This window comes from Sinocyclocheilus anshuiensis, unplaced genomic scaffold, assembly GCF_001515605.1.
Source record: "Sinocyclocheilus anshuiensis isolate Anshui unplaced genomic scaffold, SAMN03320099.WGS_v1.1 scaffold2872, whole genome shotgun sequence".
Taxonomy (NCBI): Eukaryota; Metazoa; Chordata; class Actinopteri; order Cypriniformes; family Cyprinidae; genus Sinocyclocheilus; species Sinocyclocheilus anshuiensis.
This window is the reverse complement of record NW_015560619.1, coordinates 49081-72507: the sequence shown is the minus strand read 5'-3', so window position 1 is coordinate 72507 and position 23427 is coordinate 49081. Positions and strand designations below refer to the sequence as shown.

Sequence of the window (23427 nt, the reverse complement as noted above, 5' to 3'; positions counted from 1 at the left end):
CTCCAGCCAAAGTCACTCGCCTACACTATACGCGCGCGCTCAAACGCGAGTAACATACCAAAGGCCACTTTCAATCAAACACTTAAAATTTTTCCAAAAGCTTTTTTCTTCAGTTTTGTTGTTTGTCGGTAACTCAGCGAGTGTGAACTGAGCTGAATAAGTACCCTGCTGAAAAAAACAATAGACACCATCACAACATTTGTAATGGTTTTACTGGTTATGGGACTTGTATTGGTTTGAATGGAAACAGTAATGGAACCTGTGGGTCTCTACTGGAAATTGGTCACCTTCTATTAGTGGCTTGTTAAAACCAATAAATCCTAATGGAGTACAGGTGCATCTCAATAAATTCAGTCTGTGTGCATTGAATTTATTTAATACACGAGTTTCACAATTTGAGTTGAATTACTGAAATAAATGAACTTTTCCACGACATTCTAATTTATTGAGATGCACCTGTATGTCCCAAAACACACTACAAAAAAACATTTTTAATGGTTTTAATGGTTAAAAGTTGATGGTTTGTAATGGTATTTGTAGTGGAAACCATTAGAATTTTCTGTGGTGCATGGTTCTATTGTTTTTTTCAGCAGGGTAGTTCTAAGATCAGTGTATATTTAGGATTTCCATTTCTCTATGGAAGCACATCGGGCCCTATCGTTTAATGAAGTATTCTAAAATTTTAAAATATTACATGTGCGAGGTGTAATTTATATGATGAAAACCATGAAATATTAGGTCTACAGTAAAAATGTTACTGTGTTAAAACATAAAACGGTCCTAATAACTTTAGTCTCAGTTGAGTATTTGTAACGCCTAGGTAAAATGTATATATCCGTTTCAGGTTTCCGTGGTCCAGCTCACAGTACATACAGGTGAGTTTGTTTAAGTTTTGTTAAGAGGTTCTGATGAAAAAAATCAAAAAGTTGCTTCGTTTTCAGAGTTGCATCTCTGTTATTCGATAGTTATTGCATCTGGATGAACCAAAGTTAACATTTTCCAAAGTTTCTTTATAAGAAATTAAATGAGCTTTTACTCACAGGCAGAATAAAGGACTAGAGGTTATAAAAATAGGTAAAATGTGGCTTGCAAAGCCATGCTTGATTTATAAAGCAGAACTGCAGCTCTGAATGATTTCAATTGAGGTTAAATTAACAGGCATGAAAATAGGCAATAAACGCCCATTCCTAGCGCTGCACATGGCAAGTGCTATATTTCTTCCCTTTTAACTGCTCAAGAAGGTCAGATATTATTAAAAGATGCGTGTTTGTGCATAGGCCTACTTATGTATTATCACTTTAAATCCGAACTTTTAAATAGAGAAATTCTGCACAAGTCTTTTCTGTCAATATGTTGTTCTGCATGTCTTAAAGGCTTGCAGCAGCTCATTATTCAGAATGTTGAGAAACTGCTGCCCTGTCTAAGCTTTCAGCTTGTGGTGTTGGACTGTTTGACAGCTTGTTTCAGCACTGGTCTCTCTCTACTGCACCTGACTCTTTCCCAATGTCTCTCAAGTCAAATGTCCATCTGACAGCTGCCATCAGGAAGTCTGGAAGCAGTTAGCGTGCGTTTGAATATGGTGGAGAAGTTATACCTCATTTTTTCTTCACTGCTCTGACTTAGAAATTTGCCATTTAGCCGTCCCTTTTTAATCCAAGTAGATATATAGTACACTAATTCCAAATCAATTTCTTATAATGATCTGAGGTTATGGTCAAGGGCACGATAACAGTGGGATTACTGATTTAAGCTGGTCTCTGTAGTGGTTTAACATCTAAAACGTTGAAAAAAACAACAACAAAAAAACTAAGTTTCATGAGCAGAGAGCTCTTATATTCCTTTTCACTCCTAGTGGAGATGCATGTATTGATTTGGTTTAATTGCAAGTGACGTGGTTTGTGTTTTAATTCACATCCTCTTTGAAATCTCCTAAATTCTTTCAACCGTAGTCTTTAGTCCTCCTAAAACTGTGCACTGGTTCTAGAGCAAACTGGATCAAGGGAAAGGCAAAATATCCTGACTGGAATGGAAGAGTCTGTTCTGATGCTCGTCACTCTGTCATAGTTTCTTTTGATTGTACTAAAATGATGTAGCAAAACATTAGTTTATGTCTTTGTCTGATAGATCGATACTTGTTGACAATTTTGCTTGCATCAGAGAAAAACATCATTGATAAAACAAAGCAGTACCATATTTCACAGCATGAAAAATGTAATCTGTTAAACTAACAGAGCAGAGAGAGATACCTCAAAACCTCATAAATGCAACCTGTATTGCATTGTAACCGTTTACTGTCTCAAGCACTATTGGGAATATTGATTGCCTCTGTAATTGCCTAGAGAGGCATTTACATGGATGACTGTTCATTGTTGCTTTTTCTTTTTTTAATAGAAGTCCACATGTGTTCAGAATATAATCAGTTTATCAAGGGAGAAAACAGCTTAGGGTCTATTGAGCAGAAGGTGTCCATAATATATGATAAAACTGGACTAATTGACACTTGCATATGATGTACCTATATTCTTATATAATCTTAGATTTTAATCAAATAAATCTTTATATTGGTCACCTTGAAATTTTAATGCAGAGCGAAAATGAAATATAAGCATTGTATGTCATGCACTGCCTCAAGAGCATAAAAATAATTTTTGTCTCTCCTTGTACCTCCTATTCTGGTCCTAATGTCTTTTGTCAACAAAATTTTAATGTATTTCTCTAAATTAAATTTCCTACTACAAACAGTTCCACAGAGGCATATTTGCTTGAGATTTATGACTTAGATAGTGTCATGTAGAGGGCAATGATTCATTTCAACCCAGTAATGATTTGGGTTATATCAAACAAAGGCGACTCAGATAAATTAACCCATTAAAGAGGCTCAGCGAGTCTTGATAATGTGAAATCTGCTCTAATAATTTAAGCTCTATGATAGTTTGACCTAATTCTTTTGGTTTGACTCTGGTGAGTTGGGTCTTACCTAATAATTATCATGTTAAAGTTGTTTTCTCAATTGATCACATTTGAACACATAAACAAAATTTTTTTCAACCTGTTTTATGGACACTGTAATTACCGTTCACATAATGCATCAGCCCACCTTGGTAATATAAACAATAAGGTCATTTAAATGTTTCTAAATATGCGACTATCACTCAGGAAGTGAGGTGTTTTATTTAAGAATGTATTTTGCATAAGACTCTCGGTGAATGCATAAACTTACCAACTAATGTGCTCAGCTAAAGATATTTATGCCTCCCAGGATAGCAGAACTATGACATAATGCAAATAAGTCTCCAATCAGTCATAGCATGAAATCAGTCTGACATATTGAAATAAGAAATGTTCGTCATGTTTCTGAACACCCCCTAATCTTCAGGATATTTTTGTGAGTATTTTATTAAAGGGCAATACATTAATGACATCTTTCCTAAACAATAGTAACTTTCAGTTATTGCGGTAAGTTTCTTGCTATCACAGTATAGGAAAAACACTAACCTGATTTGAACTCAAATATTACTGAATTGTTTTTTCTGTAAATAATCAAATTTTACGTTTAATTTGTTTTTGAACAACAAAAGTATGTTGTGACTGTGTATAAAAATGCAGAAAAACACTTTGAAACAATTTCCCCCAACATCTCCATTCTAAATACTCAACAATTACGCTGTTAACTGGACTCATCTCAACCTCAAGAGGAATTTCTCTCTGAGGTTTTCATTACTATTAACTGCCCTCTAGTTCTTATTGGAGACAACATCAAGCAAACCATAAGAAGACTGTGTTGGTTGAAATTGTTTCTGTCATCATTATGAGCACTGCTGCCTCAGTGCAGATATCACAGCTTGGATGTCATCCTTGAACGTCCTTGTTTACTGTCGGCTGTTGTGCTCACATGAGTTCTGAAGTCCTACAGGACCCCCACAGACTCTAAATGTCCTCATGATGCAATTAGAACACTTCAACTCTTACAATAATTTATTTAGAGTTGGTGGAGCTGGTGTACAGTTCTCATCAAGCTGATCAGATAAGATTGGCCTTGACTTTGATTCAGCCTCATCTAATCTCTTTACACATCTGGTGTAACATGCACTCACTGCTGGCATCGGTTTTTGACTTCATTAGTGCCCTCTCATTTACATGTGGAAGGGGAGGAAACTAACCTTTACAACTGAGTAAATCATTTATTTAGCTTGATTGAAAACATGCACCTCAGATATGCCTGATATTTCTAGTAATTTGGCAATAAATCAAAATGTATTTATTTTTTTCTCACATTTCCACGGTTCTAAGAAGTGGAAGTTGGGTAAACTTCTATAGTGGTGAACGGAAACTTTAACAAATGTATTTTTTGCTCCAGTAGCAAAAGAGAAAAAAAATCAGAATAGCGTTTCTTTGACTTTTGAAAAGAGAAAATGGTCCAAAGAGGAGAAAAAGATGTCAAATTGGCAGTCACTCCCTGCCGTTGTTTTAGAAACCCTAATATAAAGAATTGTATAAAGAATAAATATAAAAAACTTCATCATATTCTGTGAAAATGGGCCATAGCTATATTAAATGACCCAGAACAGCCTGTAATATAAAGTGCAGTCAATTGATTGGTAAATTTGCAATTCATTGTTAAGTGGATTTATTGCGACATGGTTAAAATTAAACTTGTGGCATTTTTATTATTAAATACTGTAGATGCAATGGTTTTAAATTGTAAATTTAAGATGTTTTTCAAAATGTGGCATTGATTCTAGCTTCTAAAATAAATCAAGCATTTATGTGTAAGATAAACAATGTCACAAAAGATTAGCGAGACTTAAAGCTTCCACCATGTAAGAGATCCATTGTTTATAGAGTGAAAACTCATATACTCAGTGTGGCATTGGTGATGTATGGCACGGTGTCCTCCACAAATGAATCACTTCAAAGCAATTCTCTCCTCCTGCTCTCCTGGTGTCCTATCAGGATGGCGTGAAATACCATGCCCTAAAAGTCCTCAGTGTCCCTCAGTTAAATTAATGTCGGATGATAGCTGTACCAGCCGGGGCACAATATGCACCACCCTAGAGAGGACTGGACATATTGACTGCTGTGTGTGTGCCTAAATAAGACAAAAAAACAGAAAACCTCAAACCATTCCTTGTGTGTGTGTGCGCGCGCATCAGAATTTGACCTGTAAACATTCAAGGTCGAAAGACTGTGGATGGTCTGAATCACACAATAATTGTATCAGCCTTCCTCCATTCTGTCGTATCTGTCTGCTAATAGCATTTAAGGGAAGTGGCGCTATTCCTAGAGTCTGAGGAGAGAGGGCTGCTGATCCGGCTCTCGTGGAGAGATATCACATGAAAAGGACAACTGCAGTTTGACCCGATTACTCACATCTCTCTGAAGTGGCAAATGATCATTTCAAAGACAATATAAAGACTTTGCTTTGATTGTTGTTTGCTCTGTTGCAAAATTAAAATAAATCGAAAGTGATTAAGAAGATCAAGCGAGTGCAGATCCCCTACTAGAAAAGACAATATAAACAAAATATAAACCAGTTTCATTTTCAAGGTTCTTCATCTGATTTATATGGATTCTAAAAGTAATATATTGACGTTCAGTTGTTAGTATTATTCATAGTGTTTTTATAAAAAAGCTTAAGCACTGCAGAAATGTCAGTTATAAATATTTATAGGGACCGAATAGAACAAAGAAGAACAAAGAAGGAAAGAGTAATATAGTTGTCTCATAATTGCTACCTACAACAAAAGGTCAAGAGTACTCTCTGTGGTGACATTAAGCTCAAAGGCCATAACAGATACAAGTTCATAAAAGACATCTCAGAAGACCTGCAGCTGAAGCTTGTGTTCTTAGTGATCAAAACTGTAGTTGTTTATTTATAAAATAACATGTATATAAAATTAAAACATGTCCAATAAACCTTTCGTTTGGTTTTCAAATACAACTAAATTCCAATGTGAAGCACATTTTGTGATTATATATGGGAGAATACCATACCATATGAAAGCAAGGTTCCAAAAAGGAGTTTTCATAGTGATGCCATAGGAAAACCATTTTTGGTGCCCCTTTTTCTTCTTTAAAGAACCTTTTGTGACCCTGGACCACAAAACCAGTCATAAGTAGCATGGGTATATTTGTAGCAATAGCCAAAAATACATTGTATGGGTCAAAATTATCGATTTTTCTTTTATGCCAAAAATCATTAGGATATTAAGTAAAGATCATGATCCATGAAGATATTTTGTAAATTTCCTACTGTAATTATATCAAAACTTAATTTTTGATTAGTAATATGCATTGCTAAGAACTTCATTTGGACAACTTTCAAGGCGATTTTCTCAGTATTTTGATTTGTTTTTTTTTTGCACCCTGAGATTCCAGATTTTCAAATGGTTGTATCTCGGACAAATATTGTCCTATCCTAACAAACCATACATCAATGGAAAGCTTATTTATTCAATTTCCATATGTTGAATCTTCAAAAAAAAATTGACTCTTATGACTGGTTTTGTGGTCCAGGGTCACATTTTGCGTGGAGAACATTTTCAAAATCTAAATAACCTTTTTTTCACTGTAAAGAACTTATTGTGCAATACAAAGGTTCCATGGATGTTAAAGGTTCTTCATTGAAACACAGATCCCAATGAAGAGCTTTTGTTTTTAAGAATGTAGAGTACATTTAATAGATTGCACCACAGTATGTATCCATATACGTAAAATGTTCTTCATTGAATATGTTGCACTTAAAAAAGAACAAACATAAGAAAATAAATTGAGGTGTAGCAGTTTATTGAACATCAGTCTTTGAGAAAAGCTCAGCAGCATCTGTCTAATTCTGTTTGTTTGCTCTTGCAGACATCTTGGCACGAATCCGTTTTTGGCTCACTGGTATAATGGAAAATTCTCACCAGTCAGAGTAAAGAAGCCATTTACATTCTGCTCTCGTTTCTGTCTGAGGTTTCCAAAACCTGACGGGAGTTTCTCCCAAGCCTCTCATGTAGTGAGAGAGGTGATATCCTTGCTCACCCACGGGAGCTGTGTAGCAGGACTGATTTGACAATATGTCCTTTTCAAATTCCTTTGACCCCATACCTCCAACCAAAGGCTAACATATAAAGTTTTTGCTTGGGTCTCACTATTTTATGTATTAATGTAACCAGAGCTGGTTCACTGTAAATTCATGCATGTAATTAAAATCATTTTCTCAAGACGTTAAATAGGGCGCCCTGGTCAGCTGAGAAAACAATTTCAAAACAGTGTATTTTGTTGGAATTGGTGACTGAATGCTGGAAACATTGAATGCTGTATATGCACTGCCTCCACATGCCTCAATGCACTTTACCTTTTAAGCAGACTCAATTACCCACCTTTAAAAGGATTCCGGATGACTTTGTTGACAGATTAGGCCAACTGAAATTGATAAATGTTTTTTATGAAATACTAGTTACATTTATGTCAGCGTCAGTGTCTGCAGGTCACCCTCAGAGAAGGTGACTTGCCTTTTTTTCAATGTTGTGTTTAATGCGTTAGTGGATTAAGGCAATTTTATGAACGGATTGACATTGAATTTCCTGTCATTTACTCTGGCACATCCTTTAGAAATATCAGAAATGTTATTGGTTAACAGAATCCAAAGCCTTTAATTGAATAATTACATCATTTACTTGTTAAATGTGATTTTTTTTAACCTCCTCTTAAAACCATAACAGTACTATACACTTACCATGGAACATAACACCAAAAATGTATTCAATATTCTGGGTACAGCATTATTTTCAATGTGAACAACAATACCTGAGATGCAGTGTTAACAGTGACAATTTCTCTGATCTTTCCCATTGCAAGGTTATGTGTAATTGACTACATTTTTCAGATTCCTCTTTCTTTCGGGCAGGCTATTGTGCGCCGTTTTAGATGCTCTTATACAGAGACAATGTCAACATAAAACCTTGACCTAATGGACAGAAAGGAAGCCCTTCAGACTCTCGTCTGTCAGGAGGTAAATTGCACTGCGGTATTCTATTATGTGGCTTTAAAACTTTTGGCTAATTCATTGTCCTCAAGGATCCACTATGCTAGCCATTGTCTGAGTAGATTCAGCCCATCCTTCTCAACCAGGGGTTTATACTGGCAGTCTGACCATTATTGTTTCCTGCAAGGTGACCCTGGGTACAAACCTCATGGTTTATTCACAAGGAGCTGGACTGAGCTCTTTGAGTTGTTATACTGTGTTTAAGCAATTACACTTTTACTAAAAGCAGTCTTATATTGCCTATTTCATTTTTCCTGGTTATGCTATAGACGAGCATCCCCATTATCCCCCTTCACGCATATAATGAACAACACAGAGCATTTAATTAAGTGATCCATTGATATTTTATGGGTTTTGACCTTGAATTAAGCAAGCGAAGGGGATGCTCTCCCCTATGACTGTGTGCGCTGATTAATTGTTCTGATGATATAAATGTAGGCAGTCTTTATTGCCGTTTGTTTGTACAACTGTTTCACTATTCTTTGTCATCCACCTTCCTTGTTACATTCATCGTCTCTCTTAAGAGGCTGTTTGGGAAGTGTTACAGCAAAAAGACAAATCAATTGCCACAAAGGCATCATAAAAAAAACCTCTGCTTCCCTGAAAGATCTGCAACAGTGGGCCAATATGCTTTTATTATCTCTTTAAATGTACTAATGATTCCCCAAGGTCAAATGTTAGCCCTGAAGTCCAGTCAGCCTCTCAAAACAACACACACAAGGTTGCTTGTCTCCTGCTGTGTGCGTCATAACCCGCCAAAAAATCAGGCTAAATGTGAGTTTCTTTGGGAAGCAGACGTTTGTCAGGGATTATTACCATGAGAGAACAGCCTGAGGAAGCTTCCTCTGTATGCAAGTCACAAATGCTTGATTCATGGCACGCAGGGACGGAGCAGATGAGCTCCCCGCCGAAGAATGAAAAGAGGGGGAGATTAATATGGCAATCCTTAGGAAAGACCAGTTTGAAAGGGGTATTTCAAGAGCCCCGATATATCTAATTCAGGAAGCTACAGTCGCACGATTAATCTTGTTGCTGCCATGAAACAATGTCACACTTTAATTGGATGAATGGTATGCACGGAATGTGAACTTCCTCTGGTTGAAAGGTGGAAATGTTCTGCTTGCTGCAAGTACCTTAATGTGTTTGTGTTGTACTCATGAATATGTCAAGCGGATAGAAGAGTTTTAGAGAAGCGACTGCCGTTTAACGGTTGTCTGATGTCTGCACACACAAAGAGAGGAAGAGAGAAACTATCATGTAAACATATATACAAATAAATATCTTACATTTGTGTAAAATGTTATATAAATTGTGATACAAAATTACAGCCTTTTTTTACGATATATATATATACAGTATATATACACATACATACATACATACATATATATACTGTATATATATATGAATTCCTTAACTTGTAAGAACTTGGCCATCTGAAAACATCAAATATCAAAAATATAAATGTATGAAAATATATGGTTCAAGTATAATAATAGTTACATTTATATTCATTATATTCATCTTTTTTATCAGTTTACAATATTTACTTAAGCATAATGTTGCAAATTATAGTCACAGTCACTTAAAAGTCATCATGAATAATCATTTGTACAGTTAACTGCACTCACAGCATTGGATCTGATTAATAATTTTGCTTCCTCTTCTATGACCCAGCGCTCTATGATCTGGTCTTGAAAATGTATGAAATTTGGAGTATGCTTGTCCCCTGTGGCAAGCTAATGGGATTTACAGAGGAGCTCCTGTCTAAAACTCCACTTAATACAAAAATATGTGACATGCCCTTGTCTCAAGCCTGCATTTGACCTTTAGTGTAGCACACGTTTTTAAAAAATGTCAAAATGTCACAGAAAAACAGCTTACAATGCAGTTACCATGAATATACACCAGGCACGTTAGGAGTATTTTTTTTTTGTGATATGTAGCCCTGCCCCTTTTCGGCACTGCACTCATTGTCTTCTGTCTTCCTTTTTCTATTTCCACAGCGTGAAGGTCAGGTCGTACGAATTTATGAATGAACTGCTCATTTTAAAATCTTCCTGGTTTACTGACATTTGTTATGACGTCCGATTTGAATTACAGTTATCATGCGCATTGTAATTTATTCATTACAATGCACATAACTTTCGTTAACTCTACAATAAGTAAATCCATTTCACCAGCGAATTACTCAACAGCAATGCTAGAGCTACCAAAAAAAAAAACAGAAGTTCAAAGACAAAATTCTAAAGCTACACACTTGTTTCTTTGACGCATAAGGTCTATAAGTTTTGTAGATTTTAGAATTGTTATTGTCACATTTCAAATTATGCTACTAGCTGCATGAAATTTGACACTTCTTTGTCATTCCAAATTGTTGGTGATATTATCATGAACTGTATCACTTCCCACAGATGTTATAATAGCCTACATAACGTGGTTCCAAGGCCTACATAATGAAGAAGTTTGACTCCTGTAAAAACTCCTGTAGAAGAGGTTTGGTGCTGGTCAGTGGCATATTTGTTTATGTATTCCTCTCTTATCCTGTTCTCAACTGCAGTGCTCTTAGTTTTATATTTTCTACCATGGTAAACATAAACCATTTCTGCATTTGTGATCGGAGAAATGACAAACAACAAGCCCTACTCTACACTAGAGGTCTACATGGGTCCAAAAATTCGTACCCAAAGGAAAAATTGAAATCGCATCATATGACCCCTTTAAATATTTATCTGGTGTGAGCTGTCACCGTCGGCATCCTCCGAAACAGCTCATTTAGATCTGACCTGTAATGGCTCTCACAATTCCCATGGACTTTCTTTGGGAACAAAAATGCATTAGTAGGTCTTTTCTTTAACTTTTCTAAATGCACTGCATGGTATTTTGTACCTAAATGTAAATTTTACTGAAACTTTATCATTTCTCTAAGTGGAAGTTTGAAGAGTGAAATGGGATATGTAGGAGAGGAGTGACCTGACATGCTCAGAATAAAACAGAGCATGAGTTTCCCATTTCTGATATCAAGCAGTTATGACCAGGGCCCGGATTTAAAGGTTGCAGACATTACATCAAGTGTTAAAGTGATAGTTCACCCAAAAGTGAGAATTCTGTCATTAATTACTTACCCTCACATTATTCAAAACCCGTAAGATTTTTGTTCATCTTTGGAACACAAATTAATATATTTGTAAAGAAATCCGAGGGCTTTCTGATCCTGCATAGACAGCAACACAACTACCACGTTCAAGGCCCACAAAAATGCATTAGTAGGTCTTTTCTTTAACTTTTCTAAATGCACTGCATGGTATTTTGTACCTAAATGTAAATTTTACTGAAACTTTATCATTTCTCTAAGTGGAAGTTTGAAGAGTGAAATGGGATATGTAGGAGAGGAGTGACCTGACATGCTCAGAATAAAACAGAGCATGAGTTTCCCATTTCTGATATCAAGCAGTTATGACCAGGGCCCGGATTTAAAGGTTGCAGACATTACATCAAGTGTTAAAGTGATAGTTCACCCAAAAGTGAGAATTCTGTCATTAATTACTTACCCTCACATTATTCAAAACCCGTAAGATTTTTGTTCATCTTTGGAACACAAATTAATATATTTGTAAAGAAATCCGAGGGCTTTCTGATCCTGCATAGACAGCAACACAACTACCACGTTCAAGGCCCAGAAAGGTAGTAAGCACACTGTTAAAATTGTCCATGTGACATCAGTGGTTCAACCTTAATTTTATGATGCTACGAGAATATTTTTTGTGCGCAAAAAAAAAAAAAGGTGCATCAGGCTCCTGCGTCAGCAGTACCACATGCATGCGTGGTACTCTAGTGAACTAATACAGTATTTGCCAGAGAATTATTCAATATATGAATAGAGTTGGACATGATTATCTTTAAATAGTTTTAATGCTTATTTGTGCAAATGAAATCATAGAAAATGTGTTTTAGTCCTCTTTGAATGCTTTGTAGAAGGGTATGATGGAATACGTAGGTTGATCAGTAAGACCCTCTCATGAGCTTTGAAACATTACGCTGTTTACCAAAGGAGTAGGCTGTCTGTTCGGAGGTGTAATGAATTTCTTTTCTTTGGACTGCGGCTTTGCTATAAAGCTCAAGGACATGATGTCCACTCCTATCCGCTAAAAGTTGACATAACTGACAATGAAAGAAGGCAGCTCTCTGCTTCCCGAATAATAACAAAACTTCAAATAAAAACAATTCAAATTTTTAGATGCTGCATACCCAATTTGGGCTGACAGATCAAATAGCGGAGGTCATGGCACAATTCCGTGCCTTCAGTATACATTTTTTGCTGATTTAATTGAAGATACTTGCTTTTAATGAAAGTGCCATCATGAGAACGTGAGGACATGCTGCCTGTTTGGCATGCAGAGGAGGGGCTCTAAGAGGAGAGTCTGACAGCGTGTCAGAGAGCTGCCTCCAGCTCTCAGACAACAGCTGCTCTGAATGAGAGGGCGTCCTGGGGGTACTGAGACACAGACAGTGACTCTCTCCGCTGGTGGGGGCGGCTGAAGCGTGAGGAGCATCAGAAGTTGGCCGAGAGCCAGAGCCAGGATTTGCACTGGAATTATTCCGTTTGTTTTCCCTGTAATTCCCTAAACTAATAATAATGTTTGGCTATACTTGTCTTGAACGTTGTTTGTGCAGAACTGCATGTGAACTCTGTTACTGGTAGCAGGTTATTTATATCGTTTTTTACCTCTGATTCACGCAATGTCTGAACTGTTCGAACTGCCCTGAGCTGCACGCATCCTCCTGAGGACGTTCTCAACAGCTGGCGTAGATAGGTGGTGGTAATGCACTTATAAGTCTGCGATCCGCCATAAAGCAAGAATGTTCATGCAAGACCAAATAGTTTCTTGTGATTTAAATAAATGAGATTCAAATCTAGCAAACGTTTGCTGTAAATAAAGAATTAATGATCAACATTTTGCATCAGAACATGATTCTCTTCATTCTCATGCATCACTATTTAAATAAGTCACCTTAACTATTATGTTTCAACTAGCACTACATTTTAATTCATAATGTTTCCTTATTTCCTTTAACACAAATTGTACTCTGTAGTTAATCTATTAAGATTTTAAATCTAGTGACTTTAGTGTCACTAAAGTATAAAGAGAAGTATTTCTCTTTTTCACTGTGGGAATATCACAATGAAATTCAAAGACAATTCTACCAGCACTAGTAAACAAATAAAAATGAAAATTCTAGTCTTGCCAGATCATGTAGGTGTTATGTGAACCAATATTGTTCTTCTGCAAAAATATTCAGCACATCACTGACAATGTCTCTGCAGGAAATGTGAATCTGGTGGCAGCAGCCTTTGGTCAGCTGCATTCAAAATGTCCTAGAGCTATGGGGTGATCCATTCCAAAAGACTTCATGTGGCTTATCTGGAAATTGAAAACAGGAAAGACCTACTTGAGGCCTATAATTAGTTTATTGTAAATTATTAACATGAAATTATCTTACGGATTTTCCTCGGGCTCTGTTGCTGTTCCAGACCATGTTGAGCTTCTCGAGAATGACAGAGCTTCAGTGCATTGGAAGTAGTAACTCAGAAAAGAAACAACCACTTGCTCTGTTTTTGGCTGTTGTGTGTGCTGTCTCAAGTGGACGTAAATGTGCAGCTCAGCTAGACCAGGTCAAGGCTGGTTTTAAGTGTTTTTACCGACTATTCTCCACACTTTGGATTTAAACTGGGTCAGACTGTCAGCTTTATTTTAAGCTCTCATAATGTGTAAGCTCAGTTGGATTCAAATGTGACCCTGGACCACAAAACCAGTCATAAGTATCACGGGTATATTTGTTGCAATAGCCAACAATACATTGTATGGGTCAAAATGATACATTTTTCTTTTATGCCAAAATATCATTAGGATATTAAGTAAAGATCATGTTCCATGAAGATATTTTGTAAATGTCCTACTGTAAATACATCTAAACTTAATTTTTGATTAGTAATGTGCATGGTTAAGGACTTCATTTAGACAACTTTAAAGGTGATTCTCAATTTAGTTTTTTGTACCCTCAGATTCCAGATTTTCAAATAGTTGTATCTTGACCAAATATTATCCCATCATAACAAACCATACTCCAATGGAAAGCTTATTTATACAGATTTAAAAAAAAAAAAAAAAAAAGACAACAGTCTCGTTGTCACGGAATGCCAGGAGAAAACAATGTTAGATCTAAGTGCAGTTTATTAAAGTACAAAAACATGGCAAAAGGTAATCCAAAAACACAGGGAACAGAAAACACGATGTAACCTCAAACAATACTGCCGCAAAGACCGACAGAGTGAGCATGAAATAAATAGTGATGGGATGAGTAAATTACCTACAGGTGATCATGATCAGAACAGAAAGTCTAGCAAAGGACTATGGGAAACAGTGTTCAAAACATGTAACAGTGAAATGGGAAGAGCGCCCTCAAGTGGCCAGTCCAGGGCACCACAACCAGACACTGTGACATAACCCCCTCCTCTACGGAGCGGATACCAGACGCTCCACCAGAAAACATAAGTTCAGGAGGGAGGTGGAACTGAGGCGGACCAGGGGGAGGGATGGCGGGCCAGGACCATGCAATGGAAGGGGTCAGGGGACAGAGGTAGACCAGGTATGACACTGGTATGACTGGATCCAGGTTCACAAATAAAATAGCTAACTTGCACAATGACAATTGTTTTTGTTTTGTTTTTTACTTTTTTGCAGTTTATTTGACAGTTTATCAGACACTTATGGTAGATACTACATTTTTAACTTCTGTTTTACTCATTTTGACAGCAATTAAAAGAATAATGCCATTTCTTGCTAAACTAACATAATCATTCCCTTTTAGATGTAATGCTTGGAGGCTTGTGTGACATTGAAAATAAATAAATAAAAAATATAAAAAAGAGATTTATATGTAGTTCAGTATTCTGTAACGGAATGCCTTAACAGTTAGTTGATCTTAGAATACTAAAATGTAATATTATTATTGTACTATTGTTTGTCTCTACTAAAAGGTAACAGAAAATGCACTCAAATAATCATGATTAATCTGTTTCTGTTTTATAGGTTTAACAAAAAATCTTTACGTACTCCCTGGATCAGTAAGTAGCCAATGAATGTTTGGCAGTTACTGCTCCACAACCGCACAAGGCCAGAAATGCATGTGAACACAAGTCATGTAACCCTTTTATTGGTTTACTCCGTCATTGTCAGTTTTATTGGTATTTAATATGCATTATGTGCTTTCAAAGTGAAAAAAAAAAAAAGTCTAGCTATCTAATGGGCAACATATTGATGTGTTGATGTCATGATCTTTACTGCCATCTTGTGGTGGATTGATAGAGAAGCGAAATGATATTGAATGAAATTTAGTACCTTTGTACTCCTTTTCAGCCATAGTAGGCTTCAGTATCAATTATATGAATTCTAAATCGAGTCTTGTTGACAAAGTACCCTTAAAGTACCCTTAAAAAAAGAGGTATTTAGCATAAAGTTACATAAAGTCTACTTTACATAAAAGTAGACTACCTTAGCTCATACCTTACCTTAAGAATTTGCACTGGAAAATATATTCTTACTCAGTATTTTTGTCTTGTATTCCAGTACTAATATCTAAACATTCTTAAATAATGATAGATTTACTAGAGAAAAAAATGCAATGGGTAAAAAAAAAAGTAATTTTTTTTTTTCCTTTCTTACGCCACCGGCAGATTTATTTATTTTGCTTGTTTTAAGCATAACTTACTAAAATATTGATATATTTTTTCAGAAAACAAGATTTAAAATATTAAGTCAATTTTATTAAGTCATGTTGATTTAAGAATGTTTAGATATTTGTACTGGAAAACTAGACAAACTAGTTAATGGCCTCTCTCTCTCTCTCTCTTTAATGCTCCTCCTTGTTTTAAAGCTTTCGTCAAGCTAATCTAGTTTCTGGGTTAATTTTGTGCTTATCGTTACTGCCTGAAGCTGAATACAAATGAATGTCATCAGAGTGAAGGACTGTACGATTTTGTATTTGTTTTCCCAAGGAAAGTTTTGAGAATGCTAATAAATATAAACTGTTCTGGGCAATAATAATTTAGCATATTTGACGTGACAATATATGTATATCTCCTTCCTTTGCTATTATACCGTCCGTTTATCTAAGGCTGCTTTTCTGTGGCCTTCTCAGAAATATTCATTTCTGTTTTCCAGAAAGCTGTAGCCTGCTGCTGCTGTCACGGTGACATACATGTATTATGAATGAATGCGGCTGAGATGGCTCCGTTCACTTCAGTCTTCATTGTTCATTGGTTAGACACAATATTTGATTATATTTTTATAACTGGTTTGAGCGTGATCAACGATCAGAAACTGGATTAGCAAAGTAGGCGTGAATTCTTAAAACAGCAGTTGATGCAGAGGATGTTTAAGCGGCGCTAGGACCCAGGGGACGTGTTCTCATTCTAACAAGGCACCATGCAATTTGCATGCGTTTATTCTGCAAGGCAAACAGTGGTGTATGAGTGAAACCTAAACCCCCGGAAGATCGAGGAACAGACTCGCAGACACGCTTATTGGTGTAGGATCACTATAGTGATGGGAAGCTTCCAGTCTTTGCCGGATGACCATCAATATCGAACCCTGTCACAGAAGACAGGCTGTGAGTATAACTATTACGAAGGGTTTATGTTTAATGTAATTAATAGCCCATTACTTAATATCTGACAAACGCAGCACCATTTACACAGGAAACGTGTAGTGATATAAATTATTTAGTGACATGTCGGAAATATCTTCTTTTCAACTTAAACATTGAGCTGGTGTAATTTACAGCTCAGATCTACTGTACTGCATATGTATTTAGTATAATATTTAGCCTACCTGTTGGAAAACTCTTACCTAATGTTGATATTTTGTTATTAGCATTCATAATTGTTTGTGTGGACAAAGGAAGACAAAACTGTATGCTTGCAAATGCTGGTTTTACTAGTGGTTATGGATGCTTAGTTTGATACCTCTGTACTGCAGACCCAAAATATGGACTTAAACAACAAACTGTGTACCAAAAATGTTAATGCAACCATTCATTGTTTACACACTCATGTTGTTCCAAAGCCATATGTGATCCTGCACCACAAAACCAGTTTGAAATTGAATATTTATACATAATCTGAAAGCTGAATAAATAAGCTGTCCATTGATGTATAGTTTGTTAGGATAGGACAACATTTGGCCGAGATACAACTATTTGAATATCTGGAATCTGAGGGTGCAAAAAAATCCAAATATTGAGAAAATCGCCTTTAAAGTTGTCCAAATGAGGTGCTTAGCAATGCATATTACTAATGATAAATACATTTTTGATATATTTACAGTAGGAGATTTACAAAATATCTTCATGGAACATGCTCTTTACTTAATATCCTAATGATTTTTGGCATAAAAGAAAAATCGATAATTTTGACCCATACAATGTATTGTTGGCTATTGCTACAAATATACTTGTGCTACTTATGACTGCTTTTGTGGTCCAGGGTCACATATGAAAGATGGAGATATTTTCTGGCAGCCTTAATGACTCCTCAATCACCACTCGCGTTCATCTTCTTCCATGTAAGTGAACAATGACTGATGTTATCAGTCTCTAAAATCACTCTTGTGCTCTACAGAAGAAATAAAGTCATATGGGTTTGGAGCAAAATGAGGGCGAGTAAATGATGACAGAACTTTGTATTTTTGGTTGACTGATCTCTTTAAGGTTGCTACATGTCTCATGTGATCATTCATAATTCAGTTAGAGGAGTCAGTCAGACAACAGCTATGTGTGTGAGGTGTCTTAAAGAAATTTTAGCAGTTGCGTTAACTTCACACATAGTGCATGGTGCCAGCTGGTGAGTCATCACCTCCATTATTTTCATTCTCTTTCAGTTTCACTGGAGCAGATCGCAATTCTCCACAATCGTTTTAAGCAGCTCAGCCAAAACGAGGAAACATTATGGTAATCTGCAAGTAGTAGTTGTGTGTGGGGGAGCATTCTGCAGAGTGTTGCAACAGAATAATTGTTCAAAATGCCTTTCAAGAATCAAATCAAACCAGTTTTGCTGGTACTGACTATTAGAATAATTATTGTTATGCTTGATTCATGTGTCTGCCTAGGTGGTTTGGTTGGTTACACAACATATATTCATACACAAGTATACACAGTACATACAGTACAAACCATAATGCCTGCTATTTACTTGTCAAACCTAATTGTTTTGTGTTCTCACTTAAAGGAGAGATGACCTTAAAACAATCCAAGACCTGGAAAGCAACCCAATTCGGTACCAGATTATAGAAGCTTTCTTCGATAGAAGGTTTGTGCTTATTTATATTCTGTATATGTTTGGTATTAATAGTGACAAGAGTTATGTGTTGCTCGAAATGATCTCCTACTGCCTCAGAATTTGAGATTGCCTTTGAATACTACGTCACATTTTTGAAGTTTCATTAGAAACATCACAAATATCAGTGGCACTGTCTTCATTCAAAACAGATGTGAAACAATACCTTAATAATAAAGGGAAGTCTTGTTGCACTGTTTTTTTTTCCTTGTTTATATGGCTATCATCTTTGGAAAGGTGACTTTTGTGGCTCTGTGACTTTGAGAAGTAACATTTTAAAGCGCTATATAAAATAAAATGTATTATTATATTATTATTATCAAGAATTTTTCATGCCCAAGAATTTTTATATTATTTTTATATGGTACTTACAGTATATCTCTAATTGTAACAGACTGACTGAATACATTCTTTAAAAAATAAACAATTAATCTTCGTCTTCTTTAGAAAATAAATATTTACATTTGCAATATGTAGATCTGCATGCTACAACATTGTGTAGTTTTTTAAGCACGTGTTTTTTCCAATTCCCATGGTTCAAAATCATCTGAAAACTACAAACCTGAAGATTAATATTGAAGTTTAATATTCAGGGCTCAGCAAAGCTGTTGATATAGAGCAATAACACATTACTATCCCCACTTGTTCTTCACAGGAACTTCCAGAAAGATGGTGTGGGATCTGTGGAAGAAATTGGTTTTGAGGAATTCCTTACCGTCATGTCGTACTTCAGAGCACCAGCCCATCGTATCACAGAGGAGCAGAGAGAAGAAATGAGAAGAGCCAAACTGCGCTGTAAGGGCATGCAGAAATGAAATTCAAAACATTCTCTGGAAACTAGGATACTTGGAGATAAAATACCAGTCAACTGAGCCATAAAGTCACAACAGAATTGATAAAGTACTGTCTCTTTCTTAATAGTCTTGTTCAACATGCATGACACCGACAATGATGGAACCATAACACTGGAGGAATACAGACATGTAAGAAATTACCAATTTTTTGTTTAATTAAATCCATCTGAGTAAATCATTTCTAAAATGTGTGTACATGTGGGTAGTTCATGATTATCTTCACAGATTATCAGCAGTGTTGTGGTCTCTCTTCTCTAGGTTGTAGAGGAGTTGTTGTCCCGTAGTGGAGCTCTTGGAAGAGAGACAACTAAGGGCATTGCAGATGCTGCAATGCTGGAGGTTGCCAGTATCTCAGTAGGTCCCATGGTATGTTATTTAGAGGTTAGATCACCAACATTGCATGGAGACAATATATCAATATTATATCAATATATCTCTAAAGTTGTAATCTGAATGTATAAGATGTTTTCATATTTTTGAGTTCAGTAAAATAATAATAAAAACAGCTCATGTAAATGGTGCCACATAAAGCGCTTTTTTTTGTTAAGTGAGTGCCCTGGGGTGCTCTACGTTTCACCTTTTTGTATTTTAAGAATTAGAGAAATTCATTCACATTTCACATTTGGTCCCCACAATGTAGCATAAACAAGTACACACACACACTCTTGCTAATTTGTCTTGTCTGTTTGCTTGTTTGTTTTTTTCAGGCACCTGATGAGTTCTATGAAGGAATAACATTTGAGCATTTTTTGAAGGTTTGTCAGTTTGTCCATTTATATGCTCAAGCCATATGGTCTAATTTAGCATTTGGCAATTTTTTTTAAGGCAAATATTCTGTTTTGCATTGCTTTAAACATTATTACATACAACATGTGTAAACATAAGACGTTGTAGAATTTGATCACGTAAGACTTGCCTTACTGATATAACCTGCCTTCACTCTCTTTCTTGGTTTCCTGCTCAACAGATTCTTAAAGGAACTGAAATTGAGACGAGAATGCACATTCGCTTCTTAAACATGGACACAACTGTTTTGTGCAAGCAGCGTTGTGTCTAGGTACTGCCGGTAATGTATATTTTCCGGTAAAATAACCACTTTATTAGATGAGGCTGGTTTAGAATAGTTTGGATAGATCTCTAGTTCTATGAACTATTTGTAGGATGCTCAGAGTGTGTATTTTACAAAGGTTGAAAATCAATAAGAAAAGTGTGTATTGATATCTGAAACTCCTTGCTTTGCATGCACATATTACATAATTATGGTACGATAAAATTAAAACTATGCAGGCATGGATTAATTTATTCATTTTACTTATTTTTTTTGTAATTATTTTTATTACCTCTTTATTCTAAAATAACCTATTATTCTAAAATATCTCTTTGTTCTAAAATAACCTATATACCCTACTATACCACAAAAAAGTTGTATGCTTATAACCAAATGCAATCATAATATATTTTAACTGAAATAATAATCCTGAATAGAGCAATCATATTATTAACACTGTGATATAACAATATTTTGTGTGCTTTTTTATGTGCAATTCTAATAAATTAAAACAATACTTGAATCCAGTCTCAAAAAAAGAACTGCAGTTACTCCTGTCAACCAGTAGATATCGCTAATGTCACAGCTTTGTTTAACAACCAAGTACAACCAATAAGCATGTTTCAGCATGTTCTTGCAAGGGCAATTAGAAGTGTATCAACAAACATTACATTACAAACAATACAAAATATTGTAAAACAATTAATGACATTATGACAATGGTAATCTGTAACTGCTAGTGGACACCAAAGACCTTTAATCAATATCAGCAGCCACGTATAGTTCAATGACAACAAACTCTGAGACATAGAGCTGAAGTTGTGCTTAGTAGTTATAAATAGCGCATGAATTGTACTGATGTAGGTTAAACAGTAGAAAAAAACTGTGTAGAGCATTTTATTTGCAAAAATGAAACTGGCATTTACTCTGTGAAAGTGCAAAAATGTCTCAAAATGAAGAAATGAATTCATGTTTCTTTTGTTAACCTTAAAAAGGGGAAAAAAGACTGTATATGCACCCACTGTGTATTGAATCAACTTGCAACTTGCATTTACCACAATAAAACTGTATCTTGCAACACTGAAGACTTTTTGTAATGCACTGCTGTTTTTTCCCCCTGACAATTCAAAGCATTTCTCAGATCTCTTCAGTATTTGACGGTAAAAAGACGATGATCACTTTCATATTTCATGTGAAAGTGTCAAGTGAGGTTGCCAGCACTAGACAGGAAAGAAGTTCTCACACAAGCACCTGTTTTGATTGTATGTTATTTGCTTAGGGGGTCTTCCCCACCACAAGCTGCCTCTGAAGAACTGTGACCCACTACCCTCTTTTGTCTGTTTCATGAAAAGACGTGCCACTCCCTTGGTTTGCTAGTAAGCAGGCACCGCTACAAAACCCCCATCTGTGCTTCTACAGAAATCAGCTTTTCAGACATCAGGAAGTTTGATGCAGTGTCTCATATCAAACATCACCAGGGTTGTTTGCTACAGATGTTTTGCAGCTTCAGGACAGATGTTTCCAGGGCCATTCAGCTGCTAGAGATCATTATGAGCAATGTGCTGATTAAAGAGGTTTAAAAACTCCTGCCATTAGGCTTACAACTAGTGGAAAAAACTCTCTGGATTATGTAATGTAAGAGTTTGGTGGATCTGCATGATTAGTAAGAAGGCAGGACAGCCCAGACTAAACTTATCAGTGTAGACACTGTCGATCTGTCTCATTTGCACTGTGCATTGTTTTTGGTATGCACAGAACACTTGTATTTTTATGGTCTCTGAATAAAGGTTGCTTCCCAAACAGAAGAATGCATCTTAGTGAGTCTACGTCCTTCCTAGTCCAGATCTTCTGAGGCTTGTAGGCTAGAGTGTTCCACAACATTAAGTTGTATTTACGACACTGTTCCAAAACAGTTCAAACCAAATATTCAGATGTGTGCAGCGCATTTTACGGAGGACTGTTTCCTGATCCTGTGAGAGTGGCCTACAATGCCAGTGTTCCGACAAATAATGCTGACTCACAGCCTGTAAGTACGTTAATCGACATGTTTCAGAAAGGCGGGTCATAGAGGAGAAATAATAATGTACAGTATGTGGAAAATAATGTGTTTATTGAACCTTAAACTGCATAAACACATTTCATAAATAATGTTATTTTTTAGCAATGTCATATGACCCCTTTAAAATGGTCATTTGAAAAATACTTTATAATAAAAATCTTTATATTAAATAGCTTTTTATTAAAACAATATAGTGAATGACAATCGTCTTTGGTCTCCCAGTGGTTTACATTATGTACAGTTTAGATTTTTTCTTCTTCTTTTTTCCCCATTTGTTTTTCCTTTTTTTCTCCATTATTTTCAACTTTTTTTGGCTTGCATTAATGAAATTTCTGCAGCATTCATTGACACTTTTTTTCTTTTTGTGCTGATAAAGCATTTTTTTTTCTTGTCCCTGTTTTTCCTGAAAAACGTTGCCATGCACAACTTGACCTATAATGAATCTTCCTACTTCTATTTCCACAGAAGCGTGTGACTAGGGCAAAGTGCCTGAGATGGCAATTTTTTTTTTTACTGAAATCACCCACTCACAACATCTAATTAATAAATCAGACAAAACATTTACCATTAATTATTGATACCATGTGTCCTTAGTGGTTATGTAGTTTTGCATGTTGTTTGGTGTGATTTGGCGCTATGATATTACTATTGTGATATAATATGACTGTTTGCACTATGATTTTGTTGTTATTTAAAGTGTCAGCAATATACTAAATGGAAAGAAAGGAAGAAGCACTTTTGAATGTCCATGTGTGCAACTTTGCGACATTTGTACACAGTGTAAGAACAAGAACAGAAGTTTCTTTTTGTTTCGTTTATTTTGAAGGTAGGAATGCAAAGTAATTTACATCATGACATACTGTACATACTGGGTTCATATAAATAAGTATCAAAATATATACATACATTCATGATCATGACATTCACAGAAAGCATTCATGAAATGTACAGACCACAGTCTGTTAATTATAAGGGGAATGGCTTGAGATTCACTCACATGGACACGTGGACACAAACACACACTCATACCTTGTGACAGGGGAG

The 23427-nt window shown here is 35.8% G+C and overlaps 1 protein-coding gene across 2 annotated transcripts; it reads left to right on the top strand.

Moving 5' to 3' along the window:
• The first annotated feature begins 16467 nt into the window (after nt 1-16467).
• Nucleotides 16468-21862, top strand: tescb (tescalcin b). Of its 2 annotated transcripts, none has more exons than XM_016478193.1 (9): nt 16468-16699; nt 17968-18037; nt 18315-18395; nt 19078-19217; nt 19344-19405; nt 19535-19642; nt 19984-20031; nt 20244-20333; nt 21677-21862. In XM_016478193.1, the coding sequence occupies exons 1-8, from the start codon at nt 16636-16638 to the stop codon at nt 20331-20333; spliced, it is 663 nt and encodes a 220-aa protein (XP_016333679.1). In that variant the 5' UTR covers nt 16468-16635; the 3' UTR covers nt 21677-21862. The 2 variants fall into 2 exon arrangements, with proteins under 2 accessions (XP_016333679.1, XP_016333680.1); XM_016478194.1 differs by having other exon boundaries at nt 20244-20342.
• The last annotated feature ends 1565 nt before the right edge of the window (nt 21863-23427 follow it).